This window comes from Acomys russatus, chromosome 19, assembly GCF_903995435.1.
Source record: "Acomys russatus chromosome 19, mAcoRus1.1, whole genome shotgun sequence".
NCBI lineage: Eukaryota > Metazoa > Chordata > Mammalia > Rodentia > Muridae > Acomys > Acomys russatus.
The window spans coordinates 57707882-57728928 of NC_067155.1; the positions used below are offsets into that span (position 1 = coordinate 57707882).

At 47.2% G+C, this 21047-nt stretch overlaps 1 protein-coding gene across 3 annotated transcripts in view; it reads right to left on the reverse strand.

Annotated features, from left to right (window-relative positions):
* The window catches only part of Med13l (mediator complex subunit 13L), a 213432-nt gene extending 197468 nt beyond the window's left edge, over nt 1-15964 (reverse strand). For all 3 annotated transcript variants that reach the window (XM_051161616.1, XM_051161617.1, XM_051161615.1), the window contains exon 1: nt 15823-15964. In XM_051161616.1, coding sequence (XP_051017573.1) covers nt 15823-15894 — 72 coding nt within the window. In that variant the 5' untranslated portion in view covers nt 15895-15964. The remainder of the gene's footprint in view (nt 1-15822) is intronic.
* Between the last annotated feature and the right edge of the window lie 5083 nt (nt 15965-21047).

Consider the following 21047-nt stretch of genomic DNA (forward strand, 5'->3'; position numbering starts at 1 on the left):
TACATCATCTCAGGAGAAAGGACATTATTGTTACAAAAATAACAAAAGGAAAGGTATGTCTAAATCTCTCTCTCTCTCTCTCTCTGTGTGTGTGTGTGTGTGTGTGTGTGTGTGAGAGAGAGAGAGAGAGAGAGAAGAAAGACATGTTACAGGAGATGCTCACTGAGAGAGAGAGAGAGAGAGAGAGAGAGAGAGAGAGAGAGAGAGAGAGAGAAGACATGTTACAGGAGATGCTCACTGTCCAACCCCCTAACTCTAGTTTTTAAAGTGCACAGACACTGGCACAGGCAGAACCACAGCTGCATCTCTGTGCAGCAGAATATAAAGCTCGGAGGGTAAGTTGTCAGAGAACACGGTGTGACTCTACCTACAAACAACACGTGGAATGTGCCACAGGGTGTCACGTATGATGACAACCTAGCTCTAGGCATCAGAGCCACTCTAAGGGGAATAGGAAGAGAGAGGCAGGGCGGAGCTGAGGTGCTTGTGCTGAAAATGGCCTGCTGGCTGCATGTTCTAGCTCATGTGTGACTTAGGCATCCTATTTTAGAAGCCCAGTAAGACAATCTGACTGCCTGTGCAGGCATACAAAGACGTATGTTAAGAAGTAGGGGGAAACCTAGAATAATACAAATTAAACTCCTGGTTGGTGTCTTCCTCAGGGAGAGAAGGGCCTTTATTGCTTATGTACTCGAATATGAGAGTAATTAAGTGATATTTTATTGAATTTATAAAATAAATTACTTTTGCATTAAAATTATAATTATGAAAATTGTAAGCACATGGAAAATATTGGTGAATGCAGCTGGATAAAGATTGCTGTGTGCGCTGTGGCTGCAGTGTAGCAGAGACACACTTGACAAGAACACAGTGCTGGGGAAGCCTCAGCTAATAGAGTGACTCACATGCACACCATTTTTAGAGTTTCAGTTTTCTGGAAGTTTTAGGTCGTAAAAATATTCTGTATTTCATTAGTACTACCTCACTTGGAGAGAAATTAAAGAACATGACAACTGCAGGAGAACCAACTTTAGCTTCCGGGTAGCCAAGGGACACATCTGCCCACCTGGGAAGGCTGAACAAATGCACAGGTAATCGACAATGTTGAGCACACGCTGTGCCAGTAAGTGCACTCCAAGCACCTGGAGAGGCCCCACCATACCACAAGGTTCCATCAAAAGCTTCTGAAGTGCATATGTACATTTAGTGCTGCCAAGTCCCAGCACAGCAGTACACAGAAAGCTTCTGAACACACGGAGGCCAAGATGTGCTGAAAAGGGAAGAAGGCGGGGCTGGCAAGCAAGGAGGGAGCAGAGAAAGACAAGTTCCCAAACATGTGAGGCAAAACTGACATACAAAATGATGCTCCAAATAACTGTACAAACCTTCTACAATCAGAAAGCTACATGCTAAGCTAAGAAACAAAGGCCAGGATGCTCAGAGTGATGATGTAAAGGAGTCAGAACTAGGAACCAGTCTTCACCAACATGCCCTTCTCCTCCACCTACTGGGGCCTCAAAGTTCAAACGTCTACAAAGGCATAAGAGATGCAGGACAGTCTGTCATTCTCCTACCAAAACTACCACCGCCCTACAGTCAAAAGGAAGCTAGTATAGACAACGCTAGTAAGAAACAGGCACACGCCTTTAATCCCAGGCAGATCTTTGTGAGCTTGAGGACAGCCTGGTGTGTGGCATGAGTTCCAGGACAGCCAGAGTTACAGAGAAACTCCGTCTTGAAAAAAGACAGCCCCTAGCAGCTTCGCAGTGGAAAGATGGACCTGCTTTCCCCAGCTTGCCCAGTCACAGCAGAGGACCGGAGGCCCCAGCTCAGTGAGGATCGCTGCTGTAAGCTTACCTACCTACTTCCTTTCTTCCTGTCAGGGATACTCTGTGCTCATTTCTGATAATTGAATTTCCTGAGTTCTCCCTCTGCCAAGACAGTCTGACTCACACCTCCAGAGACAACCACTGCCACCTTCCCTGCCCAAGGCCCTGCTCACCCACTTCGCCCGTGTAGCACTCTCCTTTGCTCCTGCCTTCCCTTCTGACTTTCCCCTTGCCTCATAAATCTTACTGTTTCTGGGACAAGGTAGCTCATAAACACTGACGTTACACACTTGCTGTCCCTGCTCAAGGATTGCTTCAGCTCTGTGAGGCTTGGGAAAGCAGGGTCAGTAAATGCTTCCTACACCAGTGCCCAAAGCATCAGTCTACAGAAGCTTGGGGACGCTGTCAGCCACTAGTCCTCACTTTGCATACACAAGAGCACAAATGGCATCAAACCAAAACTGTTTACTACTTCACCCCTAAAATTTACTCACCTCATCCAGTCACTTCTACCTCCAAAAATATTACTTAAATCCATCCTACTGGCTCTGCATTCTCTCCCACTTAGAATCTTCTTAAGAGCCATGCCTAGGCTGGGGATATGGTTCTCCAAGAGAATGGCCATGCAGCATGGGTGAGTCCTAGGCTTAACGCCTCCAACCAGCACCAGCAGCACCACCACAACCACCCCCCAAAAAAAGATCTCTTTCCCCCATCTTCTATTTCTCCTTTATTACAACCTGTATGAGCTTTCTCTTTAATACAAGTCTGCCCATGCTGCTGGGTCTCTGAAGCCCTTCAGACCTCCTCCTAAAACAGAACTTATATTTCAGCTCCTCCCTGTGATCCAATCCTCGTCTCTTAGCCCTGTCTGCCATCAGATCAAAGGCAGACATTAAATGACTGAGGCCCAGAGATGCAGCTTCACAGGTATACAATTATGCATGCATGTAGCTGATGAATCCAGTCATCAACCCACTGTAATCATCAAGCTCAAACTGTTACAAACAGCTACACCCCAGAACACCAGCTCTCAACTAGGCTGCTTCAAATGCTTCTATGCTCGGTGCCAATATTACAACCTAAGACCATTTTTAAAATGGACCTTAACATTTATCGGTCAGTTTCTCACAACTTTCTGGAAGCTGGCATGTCAGCTCTTTTGGATCTTAACAGTGCAGCACACCTACCTTGTGAGGCGTTTGCAGCATAATTCAGTTAAAGTACAAACACCGATCTTAGTGTGTCCGTGAGGCCTGGAACTGGAGCTCACCACCTAAGTACCATTTATCTTTGTAACATCATCAAAACGGTCTCCAAGTACTCGGAAACGCTTGGACTTTTTCTCAGGTACTTTATACACTATACTGAAGTGAGTCTCTGTCTGTGTCCCTCCCTCCCTCCTCCCCCCCCCCCTCTTCCTCCCTCCTTCCTCCCCCCTCCCTCCCTGGAGCACTGAGCCATTCCACAGGCCAGAAATTGAGTCCTGGGGATCTGATATTACCCAATCTGTATAGGTGACTCTATTGTAGAGAAACCAACTCTGAAACTGCCCTGAGTGTCTTAACCTTAAGAACCTGCAGTTACAGGCAGTAGAATAAATACATTGTGTAGCTCTGTACTCTGGCATAAATTCTAAATGATCAACTGCTCAGGTTAGCAAGACGGCTCCTTGGGTAAAGGCACTTGCTGGCACACCTGATGACCTGAGTCCAATCCCCAGAAGCATGGAAGGAAAGAACTGATTCCCAGTTCTTCCTGTCTTCACACACTCACAGATGCGGGGATACACACAAAATGGATAGATTTTTTTTAAATACCTATACCCTTGTTTAGAGTAATTGTTATATAACTAAATTTCCTTAAAATATCTACTGTCCTAGGATTAAATCTTTTGTTTTGGTTTGGTTTTTTGAGACAGGGTTTCTCTGTGTAGTCTTGACTATCCTGGACTCACTTTGTAGACCAGGCTGGCCTCGAACTCACAGCTATCTGCTTGCCCTTGCCTCTCAAGTGCTAGGATTATAGGCGTGCGCCACTACCACCCGGCTTAAATCACATTCTTTTAAGACTTCAATTCCATGACTTAATATGGAAGCACTTTCAAAATAAAACTACACATACAACCATCTATATCACCTAAAACTGAGAAAATGTTTCAGTTGGGGTGATGGGGGCTATTTTGTTTTGTTTTTAACAGGGTCTTAGCATGCCACCCTGGCAAACCTGGACCTCACAGAAATCCACTGTGCATCTGCCTCCCAGTGGTAAGATTAAAACCATGCACTACTATATACAACATATCCTTTATTTCTGGAAATATTTTATGATCCCTGTCAGCCCTCCAAATGCACTCAGTATACAGGCCAACCACCACCTACCTCCACTGAAAACAAAGGGCGCTGCACCACTAAATCAGGGCTTGAAAAAGCAAAGAGTCCAGCAGGGCAAGAATTCACTCATTGTGTGTATATATACACACACATCTTGCACACACACACACACAAGCATGCCCCACACACACGTGGAGACATAAAGGCAACACATGAGATCCCACCCTCTTCTTCCACCTCAGCAGCCCAGGGCAGGGATTCCGCACTCCTAAAGCCTACAGCTGCAGGCCAATGCCAAAGCCAAACTCCTGGGGGTGTGCTCAAGACCAAGACACTTACTAAAGGAAAAGTTTAAAGAAAGTGCTTGTTGCCCTGTGTGGTGAGGTACACCTTTAATCCCAGCACTCAGAGGCAGAGGCAGGCGATTTGCTGTGAGTTCGAGGCCAGCCTGGTCTACAAAGCGAGTCTAGGACAGCCAAAGCTACACTGAGAAACCCTGCCTCAAAAACAAAAAAACTGCTTGTTAAATTGGGAGGGGTAGTACAGGACTTTAATCCCAGCACTTGGGAAGCAGGGGCAGACAGATCTCTGTGAGCTGGAGGCCAGCTTAGTCTACAGAGTGAGTTCCAGGACAGTCATAGCTACATAGTGAAACCCTGTCTCAAATGAAGAAGAAGAAGAAGAAGGAGGTGGAGGAGGAAGAGGAGAAAGAGGCTGTTACAGTGAATCACCATAACACAGAAATTTAAAAGTTTTAGTTACAATTTAATAAATCATTTGAGGTTCAGTGAGCCTGCTAATGGTGCTTGCTGCCAAGCCTAGGAGACCTAAGTTTAATCTCCAGGACTCAAAGGTAGGAGAGAAATGATGTTCACTACTGGGCTTTGTTTCCCACACACCTATGGCAACCCTTCCCGCTCCACGCCCACATAAATATAATTTTAAAAGACAGGAAAAAATTAAGATGTTTTTGTTGGAAGTAAAAAACAGTATGCTCCTTGGACTCAGGGCACAGTCAAGCTACAATGAGACTGCCTTGCATCCTCCACACTTAGCCCTTTCTTACACTCCCCCATCTTTTCTCTCTCCAAAGCCCCTCACCTGCCGTGCCAGGCGGGATTATGTCTCTGCTTTCTTGTCTCTCTGATGCTTCTAATCTACAGAAGCACACCTGCCATTCGTTCGGGAGCTTGCTCTTCCCACTCCCTCATGACAGCCAGGCTGGCCCGCAGCCGTCATCCTTCAGCTCTCCAGGACAGATTCCACCCACACTGTCACTAGCCACAAAGTGGCTGACAGCAAGCCTCACCTGCCACCCGAGGCCCATGACTGCCTTAAAAACTATGATCACGCACTTTGTTTACTTTCATGTCTACCTAAAGCACACAAGCACACACACAAAGTAATCCACCCGCAGCAGCAGGGCCACTCCACGACCAGTCATTATGACCCGAAACTACTGTGTAAAATGTACAGTCTGAGGAGGGAGGCTCACAAGGCTCAAGAGCTCTGACCTGCATGTGGAAGAGAGCAATCCTAGCACTGCTCCTGCACACAGGTCACCGTAACAAACTTACTGGTCCTCAATTCCTTTCTCTTAATAGTTTCTATATCATCTTGGATTATCTCCCATTCTCACTTGTGTCCCATCTGCTCATTTAAGATTTCACGTCTGTCCAGTTTCTGAAATATTTGTCACTTCAGTCATTAGCACTCTGCACAATGCAGCTCTATTTCCTTAAAGTTCAGAACTGGATTATTTTAGAAAGCTCAAGAGTATTTTAACATCACCATTTCTTAATCCAAACTGGCCTGTCCACACTTCAAATTTTCCACCTACTGAAAACTCCATCTCAGTAGGTTTCAGTGCTTTGTTTTAAAGGAAGCCAAGAAGCAGGGCCATGAACTAGTGTTCTACAGCCACCTCAGCAGAGGCTCCCAAACAGTTCCCAGGAGCCCACAGAAGGCCCTTCTCACACCCCAGCAAGGCCCAGCCTACCCTCCGCCCCACCCCCAGTGCCAGGACAGAGCTCCCCTCTGGTCTTCCCAGCTTCAAGGCATCACAATCGGTGCAGCTCCCTCTGGGCCTGACATACAGCTTCTCAGAAATTAAATCGTACGTGTAGGTCTTTTCCCCACGTGTCAGACCCTCAGCCCTTTGGTAAGAGCAAGCTAGATTTTAATCATTTCTGATGTACATTATTCCTAAATGAATTATACATGCCCTAAATTTCTCAAACACAGCATACAAAAAAATTAACATTTCTAAATATTAGTTTATTGGCTATTCCATCCAATCTCACCCCCAAATCCTTTTCATCTCGTTGAGTCTCAAAAGTCCTCAATTACCACATAAAACAGCAAGCCAAAAAGCCTGTCTCTCAGATGGTCTAAGGACAGAAGAGCTAAAAGGTAAAGAAACAAAATCTTTCTCCTGATAACATCACAGAACCTGCCAATGTTCTCAACATGTTAATGAGAGGGTGCCAGCAGGGAGTTGGGCACCAGGGAGGGGAAGGCGCCTACTCCCGCCCAGCAGAACTGCTGTGCATGATGCATGCAGCACCAGGCCTCTCCTCACCCATCAGGCATCCTCCAGCCAACAACCCTCTCTGGGGCCTGGAGGAGGGCAGCCCCCCACTGTGGACACACTCTCCTACTGCCTGGGGCACAGGAGGTCAAGGCTGCCTCCCTGAGGGCCCAGACAACAGGCTAAGGGAAAGTGACTGATCTTGTGGGATCAGTCCCTAGAGAATGCTAGGAAAGACATTAAGTACAGCACAAGGCAGAGGGCAGCCAACACCATCACCAGGGCAACCCCCGCTAGGGAGAGCTCTTTTTTTTTTTTTTTAAGACAAACTTTCCAATGAACCTTTTCTAGTATTTTAGAATGTGAGCATGCCTGCATGGTAATTTCTAGTTCCATGGTAAACTTATGGCACTATTCACAGGCAGCATGCCTAACAGAAAGCCTACAGTCTGTGAGGTCCTTCCTTCAGCCACCACAGAATGCTCTGAGGTACTGCTACATTGTTAAGTGGCAACCAAAAACTAGCCTGACTATGCCTTTTCAAAATAGCAATAGGGGAATCAGCAAGGCAGGCTAAATTGTTATTCCGTGTGTTCAAAGAACAATACATTTATCAGGTACTACTTCTGACATTCCCTAGAACCAATCTCAAAATGTTAACAGACTTGTTATTAAAAGGTCAAAGGTAAGCCAGGCATGGTGGCACATGCCTTTAATCCCAGCGCTCGGGAGGCAGAGGCAGGTGGATCTCTGTGAGTTCAAGGCCAGCCTGGTCTACTAAGTGAGTCCAGGACAGCCAAGGCTACACAAAGAAACCCTGTGTCAAAAATCCAAAAATATTAAAAAATAAAAAGTTAAAGGCCAAAGAGAACTGTAGAGCTGCCAAGTAAGTAACCCATCAACTACCAAGTAAGAGTCAGGGTTCAATTTCTAGTCTCCACAGTTACAGCTCAGCGCAGGTACACAACCTTCCAGCACTTTACAGATATACACAGGGAAGTCACACAGGAAAGGAAAAGCCGAGTGCAAAGATAAGTCTCCTCTCAGTCACAGCTCACTTGTAAACAGCAAAAAAGGTCAAGCTGAGGCTTCCCGCAGACTCCCAGGTGGCTGCTCGGTTATTTGCCTGAGGTCTAGGGTGTGCCTGAAATCCCAGCATTCACCTGAGAAGCCCTCTGAGTCTCATAATCAGTTCTAGACCACCAGGACTGCCTTGTCTAGAACAAATAAAATATACTCAAAAGGATCTTTTCACATGGCCTGACCTCTGTATCTCCACTAAGTTCACAGCTTGTATTCAATGCAATTTGCCTAATTACTAGGAAAAAAAATTAAAGCCTCCCTATTCCAGTTCGCTGCCCATTTTACTAGAATCATGAAAAGTGACCTTGTAACTAAATGCTGAGCAAAAGCCCCCTGCACAACCTGAAAAATCAAAGTCGAGGACTCTGTATCAAGGCCCAGACTTAATTCCAAAGGGTTACAAAGCTACAATTCCGCAAGGTTAGACAGCCCAGGGCATGGACAAACCACAGTGTGCTCAGCCTCCTAAGGAAATTCAGAAAACAGAGCCCGATGTCTAAGTTGCTTTATGATTTTGGGGTCTTGTTTTTTGTTTGCGAGGTTGTTTTTGTTTGTTTCTGTTTTTGTTTTGTGATGGGAGTATCTCTATGTAGCCGTGGCCATCCTAGAACTCTCTTAATAGAGCAAGCTGGCCCCAAGCTCACCGACACCCCTTCCCCCCCCCCCCCGGCCCCCTCCTGGGTGGTAGGATTCACAGCGTGTGCCATCAGCCCAGCACAAACAAGCAGGAGGACACCTCCGGGAAGGAAGGGAGTGCTTACCAGCAGGGGATGAATGCTGAAGTGCAGCTGAGAACACCAAGGTGTGTGACAAGATCACTGTCCTACAAAACCCCATCTCCTCCACAGAGGTCTAACAGGAATCTGAGCAACTAGCTCTGCCTGTGGGGATCAGGGAAAAACTGACACTGGAACACTGGAACAGGTTTTTAAATGAGTAAGCCTGGTGTGGGGCAACTGTAAGCCCAGCACTCCTGGGCAGAGGCAGAAAGCCTACCCAGAGTCCCAGGCAATCTCCAGCTACACAGTGGAGCCCTGTCTCAAATAATCATCTTCCTAAGATTTAACAAGCTGTTCGTGTCATTTTCAAAATGTCCATTGGTATTACAAAAATCTTGCTCACAATTATCTATCTTACTTGAAACAAATGTTTTTCTCAATTTTAATTTTAAGATCAAATGTCAAATGTCCAATTAACGCAGTGATTTGATACAAATTAAGAACAAATTACAGCCAAAATAATCTTGAAATGTTCTACATTTGTGTGATCAGAGGTGCATGTGTCTGTGTGTGCGTGTGTGTGTGTGGTGTGTGTGTGTGGTATGGTTGGGGGGGGAATGTGTTCACACACATGTCTATGTGTCTAGGTTTCAGAGGACAACTTACAGGAGTTGGTTTTCTCCTTTTACTGTGTGGGTTCTGGGCGTGAAACTTGGGTCAAGTACCTTTGCCAGGGCCGGTAATGAAGATTCCGTAATCTCAGCATTTAAGGGGCCAAAGCAGCCGAATTACCTTGAGTTTGAGGCCAGCCTGGGTTCTCTAATGAGGTCTTGGCCAGCTTGGGCTACAAAACGAAACCCTGGCACGAAAATAACAAAAAGAGAGAGACATGAGGGAGAAGGGAAAGTGGCTGGAGGACAAGGAGAGAGCATCGTAAGTATGAAAGAATGATCTACAACTTCCTCATCCACAAGTTAAAGCCACAATTTAAGCTATCCGAGATAATGCTAAGGTGAACTTGTATATAATCAACCAGGAAGCTCTTTTTTTGGTTTTTCGAGACAGGGTTTCTCTGTGTAGCCTTGGCCATCCTGGACTCACTTTGTAGACCATGTTGGCCTCGAACTCACAGCGATCCGCCTGCCTCTGCCTCCTGAGTGCTGGGATTAAAGGCGTGCACCACCACGCCCGGCTCAGGAAGCTCTTTTAACGGTAATGGAAAAGGAACAAAATTCAGAAAGCTGTATGCTTTATGGGAAGTAATGCAAATACAGCTTTAAGAACACCCTAGTACACCTTTAATTCCAGCACTCGAGAGGCAGGGGCAGGCGGATCACTGTGAGTTCAAGGCCAGCCTGATCTACAAAACAAGTCCAAGACAGCCAAGGATACACAGAGAAACCCTTTCTCAACAAACAAAACAAAAAACACCCTAGCACAAGTCCCCCAGAATGAGAAACTAAATGTTCAGAAACACACAGTAAACCCGAGCAGACACATTAGGGAAGGACCATATTCCTTGAGAGAACTCATTTCTCCCAACTTTCCTCTGGAAAGAATGCAGTCTAAAAGACCCTTTACTGGCTTCAAGGAAACTCGTCCAGCAAACATCACCAACACACACACACACAGAGAAGCAGGGTTCCTATTGGTGGCCACCACAGCAGCTAGAAAAAGATGGACTCCTCACTGCTACCTTAAATACTGTTACTACAATGGAGCAAAGGAAAACTCCCTCCCCCAAAGCAACAGACCGCAGCTTTTTAGAACACTTCACAAGACTCTGCTGATGTACATAAGTGCCTATACTAAAAATATTGGGCAAGCACGCGTATTTCATTCATGCAAATGAGTCTGAATTCACAATTCCTCATTTATGTTAATATTTACCAAGATTAATGGAATATCACCTCCCTATGTAATGAAGTGAGTTCTCTCAACAGAACAAAGCTAACAGCTTCCAGTCTTTCAAATAAACAATGAGGGCATCATATAGCATGAAAGGGAGTGATCTGAAGGGGAGGCATGCGATCCAGCACTCAGGAGGGGAAATTCAGATATTGCAGAGACACTTAACAGATATCGAGTCTCTAAGTCTAACTCTGTGCAAGTCCTAAGAGGCAAATGCATGTGGACTTGTTTTATATTTTTTTGTTTTGTTTGGAAGGAGAAGCTACTCCCACAGGCTATCTAATTTACACTAATTAACTCCCTTTGCAATGCACCGAATGTTATTTCTTCACAAAGACAAAATTATTTCTAAAATGACCAAACAGAGATTCTGGTAAACGGCACCATGCACAGTCTATCAAACATGTTTGCGCACAGTGCCTCTTAAAGGACACGAGCAGCAACGTTGGAGAGTCTGCTCTGTGCTTCTAATGACTGGTTATAAAGCACAGTTCACCAGTCACACCCACCATCCCACCACATTCTAATTTTCATAAGCTTTATCTAATCTCTCGCACTGACTAGCTCCAGTGAAATAAACATATCATCCTCACTCACAGGAATGCAAATCAGTACCTTACTAGCTTAAATAACAACAGTATTATCTTATCTTGAAAAATAAGTCAAAGGCTTCAAAAATACCTGGTTTACTTCTGAATCAAACTTTGATAGCTGAATTAACTATTCATTAAAACCATTCAGATAATCTCCAGCTTCCCTGTGCACACTGAAACAGAGCTCCATCGCAATTCTGTCTTTATTCATCTCAGAGTATAGATACTCAAAGTGTTAGATGGATACAATTAGCTCACAATTAACTAGGCTAAATTATCTAGTGAACAAAAAAAGGTCAATTTTCCATACTAATTAATTTAAGCCACAACTATAAGTTAATGATATTTAAAGAAATGCCTTGAGAGACTTTTTTCTCAATATAAATCGTCTAGCATATTCATGACAAAACGACCAGAGCAGGCCAAAGAAATGGCAAGGTACAAAAGCGCCTGCATGCACTCAACAAACACTTCCTGTCTTGAACACACTCCTGCCCACACTCTTCACAAAGAAAAAGGAATGAGCCCAGCTGCTCCCCAACGAGCGTGTCAAGCCTTTGGCACACACGGATCTCAGGTACATTATTTCTCTTTAAATTATGAACTCATCACACGTACAAATGGCTCTTTAAAATGGTCCAGTAAACTGCTACACTATGCCTTAAATTGCTGTCTATTATGTACTTAAAAATATTTACTAGCAATTGGAGGTTAATATGGCAACCATTACTGGGTAGCAATTATTGCCATTAAAAAATATAAATACTATAACACCATGTGCCACTAACAACAAATGCTAAACAGAAAACACATTGGCATATTACAAATATTTTCTTTAAAGAAAATGAACCATCATGAAAAAGATGCTTCAAATGTACGCTTATTTTAAATCTTAAAACTACAAACTAGGGTGGGGGAGAAAACGGTGCAGTATTCGGGTACTCTGAAGCCTTAGCAAATCGTCCTTTCCTCACTGCCATGTGCCAGCCCTCCCCAAGCTCTTCTAAGTTCTCAGCATCTCATGTTTTCAGCATTTGCAGCCACCTTCCTTTTCTTGGGGGTGGGGGGGAGCAGGATAATTCTCTTAAGACAAAAGGAAATTATGCCTACAACAAATTCCCCTAAAAGCTTCAAATACAAAATGAATGGTCCTCAGTGTACATGTGTTTTAATCCAGTGAGAATTTGACACCATTAATCAATTAGCTATAGTCAGGGAGATTTTAAGCAAATCAAGTATGAATATGGTACAAACACCTAAGAATTACAAATGGCTTCCTCAAGTCCCAGTATCCAGCATTCTTAAGTCTAGCCTAAAGGGCACAAAGTCACTTTCTCCACATTATCTCAAAAGAAAAACAAAAAGATACTGGGCATCTGGAAATCATAATGTGTCTTCCCTCAAGGGTGAGTTCACGGCCACAGGGTACACTGTTACATTTTCCAAAAAGGAAGACTGAATGCACTCATCTAAATTTTAAGTGAGTGAATAAACCAAGGGGCACCCCAAAACTTGATGGACAGCATGGAAAAGTTATGTATCACAAAGGCCCAGCCAGGCCTGAATTTCCTGCAGTGGCTACAAATCTGACAGTAGCGAGAAGTAAGAAACAGCACAAAGACCCACATCATAGACATCCGATGGCCTGTCACAGATTAGGATAGGACAGTATACGAAAGAGGACTCCAGGCCATATCACAAAGCAAACTCAGTAAAAGGCTAGGAACAAAATTCTTAAGGAGCCTGGCTGCTCAGCTGCCATCTTCTGCTAAGCTGGCACTGGCCTCCGGACAGCAGGAAGCAGCGGGGGTCCCGTTTCCCACACAGCCCCACTGCAGCTTTCGCCTCACTCCATGCTAACCTTAATGTTGGGCACATTTTCTAGAAGAGAGGATTCTTTGCTGCTCAGAAACAAAGCTGCGGGCCAAAATGTTGAAAGCACAAAATAGCCGGGCGTGGTGGCGCATGCCTTTAATCCCAGCACTCGGGAGGCAGACAGGCGGATCGTTGTGAGTTCGAGGCCAGCCTGGTCTACAAAGTAGGTCCAGGACGGCCAAGGATACACAGAGAAACCCTGTCTCGAAAAGCAAAAAAAAAAAAACAAAAAACAAAAAAAGCACAAAATGCTAGGTGCCTAGAGTTCTTCCGACACAAAACACGATTTTGAAAAGGTGATGACTGTCTCTCCTTTGGACTCAACCATTCTACATGAAGATCTTTGGGTAATGTACTCTTAGTATGACAGGTTGTTGTCTGTATATGCTCTCCAGAAAAAAAATTCTCAATTCAGAATCATTTAAAAAAAAAAAAAAAAAAAAAGACTGTTGGCAGTTTGGTTTTGTTTTTTCAAAGAAATTTTAGAGAGGGCTTAGGGGGTTAAGAGCACTGGCTGTTCTTCCAGAGGACCTGAGTTCAAGTCACATTACCCACCTGGCAGCTTACAATGGTCTGTAATTCCAATTCTAAAAACCCCAACACCCTCACACAGACATATATACAGGCAAAACACCCATCAATACACATAAGATAAAAATAAATAAACCATTTAAAACTTTAACAGCATTTATTCACCTTCAGGTACCAAGAAATATATGCATTCTACCTTTTAAAATCAATCTAATCATTTCTGCATTTCAAAGGGGTTGCCAAAAAAGTCAGCTGTACTTTAAATTATATTCAAAAGTTAACTCTTGGGTTTAAAAACGTTAGGGTAGAAATACGCAGAATGCAGTCCTTAGGCCAGTCAAAATCAAAGGCTGGACTCATTAACAAAGACCCCCTGAAGCCGAGAGCGCTGAGGAAGGGCCCTGAAGTTGGGCTGGGTACCCAGCAGTCTTTCATTTGTCCACACAACTCACTGTGTATACATTAGCCACATAACTGCTCAGGATGAGGAATGGTAATTTGGGAGCCCTCCTCGACTAATATGGGCTAACCTGGTTGTCTTAATTACCTGTAAAAGTGTCAATGTGGTCACCCAGGCGCCATACAAAAGCATTTTAAATACCCTCTAGTCAATATGTTTGCTGATCTATGAAGGTCCCTGACCCTAATACTAAGTGACAGACAGAGTAAGTTGGGGGTGGGGGGGTAGGGGAATAAGGCAAAAGTAGTTTCATCCTTACAAAAGAGTCCAAGTAGGGTAAATTACCACAATGGTAAAAGGAGGAACCTCAACTTCTACTGAATCTCAAGACGCAGAGTCTGGATAAAATTCAGGGTGAAAAAGGACTCACTTCAGCCTGCTGTTACACGAGTGGAGGCAAGGGGACTGTCACATGGACTTTGTAGGCCAAAATCATGCTTCATTTCTCTATCGGCATGAAAATAAAATGACACTTCCCAAGTTGGCAAGAATTCGTATTTCTCCTCTAGTCTCCAAGGGGAGAAAAAACAGCTATGCCACCCATAATTAAATGTAACTAATTACAATTTGAACACTAAATTATTTATCCAGTGTAAACAAGGAAGGACTGAGAGGAAATAAAGCTTCTATCTACAGCAGGGGTTCCAGAAAATAATTTACAATAAATGCATGCTCTCCAAAAGGCAGCGCCCCCAAACACTCCCCCCTAAAAAGAATTCGGCACACAACTTAAAATAAGTTGAGTTTTTAAGGCTAAATTAAATAAGCCGTTCAACCAATTTTCCAATTATATTCTACGCTTGAAACATAATTGCCTTACATCTGTTTACAAATCTTTGCTCAATATTTAAACAAATTCATACTCTCCCGGGCACATAGCTCCACATACAGTAACTCAGGCACAAAGCGCGTATTTAAAGACCACGCACTCCCATTATCAATCTAAGCGCCAGGTTTAACAACGCGAATGTTTTCAGAGCTAGGTAATACGACCCAATAAAAAGCAAAGATGGCATTTACCACCAAATGTCACTGCCACCGCCAGGAAAGAGTTGTTGGAGCTCTATACATTTTTAATTTCGATGAATCGAGGCGCCGTTGTCGGGTGCCAGGCTTCCCGGAGAACAATTGACACCCTAAATGGTTCGAGATTAAGGCAGGCGACGCACTTCCAAAGCAAAAGTTGTCAATTATCAGAGGCGAGAGCGGGAGAGAAGAGAGGCGAAGGCAGATAAAAGCGATGTTATCAAACCGCCCAGCTTGTTGCTCGTGTGTGTGTGTGTGTGTGTGTGTGTGTGTGTGTGTGTGTGTGTGTGTGTGTTCCTTGTTAGGGCACAGAAAACAGTTTTTAAAGGCAGCGGAGGAGAGCGAGGAGCGGCAGCTTCCTCCACCTTCCGCGGGCTCCGAGCAATGGCTCTCCCGCTCTCCGGCGTATTAAGCCCCGAGAGGCAGGCGGGCAGGCAGGCGGGCGGCTGGCTGTCCGTGTTTACAACCGCGCGAGCTTTGGCTGCCGGAGTCCTCTCCCTGACACAATCGCCTTCCATCAACTGTTTTCGAGCGAAATCGCAGGTGTCATTGTGGAATTTTTTTTTTTTTTTTTTTTTTAAGGAAAATTCAGAAGGCAGACGCGGGAGGAGAGCGGCCGATCGGATCGGGAGAGAAGACGAGCCTGCAGATCGCCGGCGCCGGCGGCTGCACTAGGCTGAAAAGCCTTCCACATTTCGGGAAGGAGGAGGAAGAAAAAAAAAAAAAAAAGAGGGGGAAGGGGAGGGGAAGGGGGGTGTGCTTGCCACGGAGGTGGGCGCTCCGAGCGCGCCCCGGCGTCCGCAGCGCCCCGACTTCCACACGCACGTCCACGCCGGGCGCCGCGCTCGCCGACGCCGCCAGGGCTCCGGGAGGAGAAAGTTGCGCGGCGGGGAGGTCGCGCCCCCCACCCGGGCCCCCGCCCCGCCACTCACCAGCGAGAAGAGGTTGGAGTGACAATCCTCCAGGCTCGCCCCGTTCGCCACCCAGTTCGCCGCGGCGGTCATGGTCCTCCGCGAGCCCGGCCGCCAGAGCGGGGCATGTCGGAGCGGGCCGGGCCGGGCGGCGGCTCGCGGGCACCGGGGCGCGAGGCCCGCGCGGGAGGCCCGAGGGCGGCGGCGGCGGCGCTAGCAGCAGCAGCGGCGGCAGCAGCGGCGGCGGCGGCGGCGGGGGGCGCGGCGCGGCGCGGCAACGCCGCCCGCCTCTGTCGCGCAGGGCCGCCGCCTCCGCCTCAGCCTCGCCGCCTCGTCGGCCGCCTTGTTTATCTCCAGCCGGCGGGCGACTCGCCCTCGGCCGCGCCGGCGCGTGAGGCACGCGAGCCCCGCAGCCGCCCCGAGCCGCCGCCGCCGCCGCCGCCGCCGCGCGAGCCCGCGAAGGGGGGGGTGCGGACGAAGCCAGCGGGCGACCCCGGCAGCCGAGCGCCGTCCCCTCCTTCCTCTTCCTCCCCACCCCCCCCTCCTCCCCAGTCGGCCGCGTTTCTCCTCCCTCCCCGGGCTCGCTCGCTCTGACAGCAATGGCGGCCGCCGACCGCGGCTCGGCCCGCCATTGGCTGCGGCGCGTCACGTGACGGGCGCCGGCCGCGCGGGGGGCGGGGGAGGGGCCGCGGCGGCGGCGGCGGCGGCCGTAGCGGCTCGCGGGAGGCGCTGCTGAGCCGAACGCGGCCCTCTCGGAGCGGGGACCAAGCCAGGGAGGGAGAGAGAGAGAGAGAGAGCGATGGTGCGGGCGGCCGTGGGACGGCGGGGCTGCGTGGACGCCCCGCCCTGGGCGCGGGTGCGCGTCCGTCGCGGGCCGAGGAGGCCGCGGCTCCCCTGCGCGGCGGCCTCCGAGCCCTGACGGCTGCTCGGGCCTGGGGCGCGCCGTGGGCCGGGCTGGCCTGTCGGACCGCGTTGAGGAGTGTCTCCTCTCCGAACCTCACGCCCTCCGGTGCCGCTGCGCACCGGGCGGAGGAGTGCGACTCGGAGACACAAAGGCAGCGAGGCGCTTGCCCGAGCTCTCGGGGACCGGGGAAGTCGGGGCTCGCTGCCTGCCGAGCGCTGAGCTCCTAAAGCACACACGCTTCTGGAGCCCTTTGCGCCCACTCTGTGCGAGCACGCCGGCATTCCTCGCATAAATGTTCTCAGCGTTCTTGCTGCGCGCCACATTCACACACACTATGCTGTGTGTGGGGAGCGGGCCCTTCCTCCAGTTGCAACCGTTCAGTAACCAGCATTCCTTTTCAGAGTAATGGGGCTGGGAGAAGTGTCTTCCAACTCAGCAGTTTTCAGCCCCGGAACGTAAAAAAAGGAGAAAGTTGTCTTGAAAAGAGGTAGAATTAGCGGGGTGTAGTGGTGCACGCCTATAACACAGCAACTGGGAGGCAGAGTCAAGCATATCTCCGCGAATTCCAGGCCAGCCTGGGCTACACACTGTCTCAAATAAAGGATGAGTTAAAACACAAGAGAGAAAGGAGTGTAATAATGGTGGGGGCTTGTGGGGACAAATCTGACATAAGAATGGAGCTTTGAAGCTACCCCAACCCTTAAAGCCTGGAAGGAAGGTAATTCACACATGTATATCACTTAACAGAGTCCTCAGAAGTGCCCTAGTGAGCTAGCTCAGAGGGGTGCCGTGGCATGCCCCCAAGGTCCCAGTTTTTGAGTGGCTCAACTGCAGAACTGTCTGCATTCAGAAGGCACTGGAAAAGATGACAGGAGCTGGCTTTGCTACACCTAGCCTTGACCCTGCCCAAGAAAAATTAACTCTGCCTCGTTTCCTAATCTGTCCAAAGCAAATCCTAATTGCTGACCTGTTGACCTCAAGCCAACGTCATGAATTTCTGTTAAGATGCTATTGAGGTAAGTTTTACAAGGGGGGGATGGGGGTGGGGGGAGCCAGCTTAGCAAGTTAAGGGGAAAGGATGAGAAGTGGGGTGAAGGGATGCAGCACGGAAGCAAAACCAAACAGAAAAAATGAACAGAAATCAGATGATCAGTTTACATATTAGGAATGCTAGCATAAAAAAAAAAATCACTATGTGTTGCTAGGGCTGAAAATTTCTGTCCCTCTCACGATTAATGTTAAAACCTACAAGGACAGTTTGGGATGCATGCGGTAATTAGCATGTAGATAGAGCCCTTGTCTTGAGATCAGTGCCCTAAGAAGAAACATGGGTGAACTTGAGTCTCCCCTCTGCCATAGGAAGACATTACCAGGAAAGGGTCAGTAACTGGACTGAAATTGATCAACACATTGGTATTGGTCTTGGTCTTCCCAGCTTCCAAAACTGTATAAATAAATTTCTGTTCTTTTTCTTTCTTCTTTTTTCCTTCCGAGACAGGGTTTCTCTGTGTAGCCTTGGATGTCCTAAACTCACTTTGTAGACCAGGCTGGCCTTGAACTCACAGAGATCCACCTGCCTATCTGCTGGGATTAAAGGCGTGTGTCACCACGCCTGGCAAATTTCTATTCTTTACATTGTTCGGTCTACAAAAATCTTGTTAGCATGAACAGCTCGGATTCAGGTATACCAGAAGAAAATCAGAAATTAAAATAATGGATTGGGAGGTGGTGGCACACGCCTTTAATCCCAGCACTTGGGAGACAGAGGCAGGTGGATCTCCGTAAGTTCAAGGCTAGCCTGGACTACAGAGTGAGTTCTGGGACAGCCAGAGCTGTTGCACAGAGAAAACTTATCTTGAAAAACCATCTTTAAAAAACAAGTCTTTATTAGGGGGCTGAAGAGATGGTCAGTGGTTAAGAGCGCCACCTGCTCTTCCAGAGGTCCTGAGTTCGATTCCCAGCAACCACATGGTAGCTCACAATCATCTATAATGTGATCTGATGCCCTCTTGTGCAGATAAAGCACTCATATGCAATAAATAAATAAATCTTTATAAAAGAATAAGTAATGGTAATATAGTGTTTACACTTGTAGGAGGAAGCAGAGCCCTCCAATACTAAGAGCAGAAATACAAAGTACCATCATGGCTTTGGATGTCCAGGCAAGAATTATCCACATGGGGCTGGAGAGATGGCTCAGTGACTAAGACCACTTGCTCCCTTTTCCCATTTCCCAGCACCTATAAGGATCTGAAACCCCAGTTCCAGGGAATCCAGTCCCCTCTTCTGCACAGGAGCGCGTGCGCGCACGCGCACACACACACACACACACACACACACACACACACACACACGGGGTGGGGGGGCAGAACACAGAAAATAAATAAATTTTTAATAATATAAAGATTATGGACATTTACAATGCATACCCTCTTTGGCCCAGCAACCCTCTTTTGGCAGTTCAGACATGTATACAGGTGTATAAGGGCCTGAAATGTAAGTAGTGTGAGTTGCTGTGTTGTCTGTAGGGTAGAAACTGGAAGCAACTATATGTGTATCCATGAGGGGCTAGCCAATGAAATAATTTAATTCTAGGCAGCCATTAAAAATAATGAGTTGGGGCTGGAGAGATGGCTCGGTGGTTAAGAGCACTGCCTGTTCTTCCAAAGGACCCGGGTTCAATTCCCAGCACCCACATGGCAGCTCACAACTGTCTGTAACTCCAAGATCTGACACCTTCACACCAACACACATAAATTAAAATTAAAACAAATAAAAAAAATAATAATGATGAGTCGGTACTATGTGTTCTCAGCGAGAGCCTGAAGTGTGGGTTAACTGAGATAGCCCTGGAAGGTGACCATGATGTTAGGCTAAGACTACTGTCAACCCCCTCCCCTAGGGAGGGGAGCTGGGGGGATGGGGGGAGAGAAGAATTACTTTTCACTTTATCGGGATTTTTTCCTTTTCCTTCTTTTAAAATACAAAATGCATATATCACCTATCCATCCCATTAGTAATAAACAACAGAAGTCAGCCTATAAATAAAACTGAAAACAGCCCAATCAAAGACACCATAAGAGTAAGTTAAAAAGCAAAATAAAGCTGAGCACCAATAGAACACCTCCCTGACAGGAGGGAGCTGAAGTTGAAAGGTTCCTGAGTTTGGGGCCAGCCTGGGCTACACTGTGAAGACTTCATCTCAAAACTACAACAGTGGGAAAGAGGGGGAGGGGGAGAGTAAAAAAGGCAGGCAGGCCGGATGTCGTGGCACACGCCTTTAATCCCAGCACTGGGGAGGCAGAGGCAGGCGGATCGCTGTGAGTTCAAGGCCAGCCTGGTCTACAAAGTGAGTCCAGGATGGCCAAGGCTACACAGAGAAACCCTGTCTCGAAAAACCAAAAAAAAAAAAAAAAAAAAAGGCAGACAGAAGAAAAGAGTGGGAAGCAGGAGGCAAATAAAAACAAAACCAAAAACTAGCAGGCAACGCTCAGGGAGTTTTCTTGTCTGTCAACTCTGGGGCCCAAAAGTGGAAAAGGGAAAATACTGGAAGTTCTGCCAGCGATCATCCTGGCAACAGGTGTTCAGAACAAGAGCCCCCAGGAGCTTGGTGGTGCTGGTCTAGCCTGGCCTGTACTGTGACGCAGCCTGGTATTTTGGACCAGCCACTAAACATCTCTTAACCCTCGAGTTTCCTCCTATTTGGCCACAGCAGGCAGCCAGGATAACCTTCAGGTCAGTCCTACCTGGGAACTCCTTGACCTCTCTGCACAGCTGAGATTACTGATAAGGATCCTCAGAATTCTTACTCAATAGAGAAAGCCTGGGGAGTTGGTAGCGAGGCTCTGGAGATAAGATAAACCCAAAGCAAAACAAAAGTCAGAGACAAGCTCCTGGGAAGGAGAGTGGAGCGAGGTTGGGACTTGGAGTCACTTTCTTAGGTGCAGGAAGCTTATCTGCACCCAGTGACTTAGTTTCCCCATTCACAAGTCTTGCTGCACCAACAGGAAATAAAAGCCCCACTGTGTGCATAGACCTTGGGTCTCACCACTATATACAGGGAGCTTGGCCCTCTGAGAAGGCCAGATTGGTTCCCTTTCACTGCTACCAAACAGTGGCAGAGAAAACGGAAGCAAAAACAGGACCAAAGGAGGAAGCGTCCTTTTCAAAGACAAAAGGGAAGGAAGCTGCTGCCACTTCAGGGTTGGGAAAGGATGCCACCTGTGAGCCCCAGGCACCGGGATCCCAGGTCCCAGCTCTGCTGTGCACCGCTGAGCCAGTCACTTAACCCTGTGACCTGCCTTTCTTCCCAAGCGCTCCAAGTTCCAGAGTGAAAACTCCC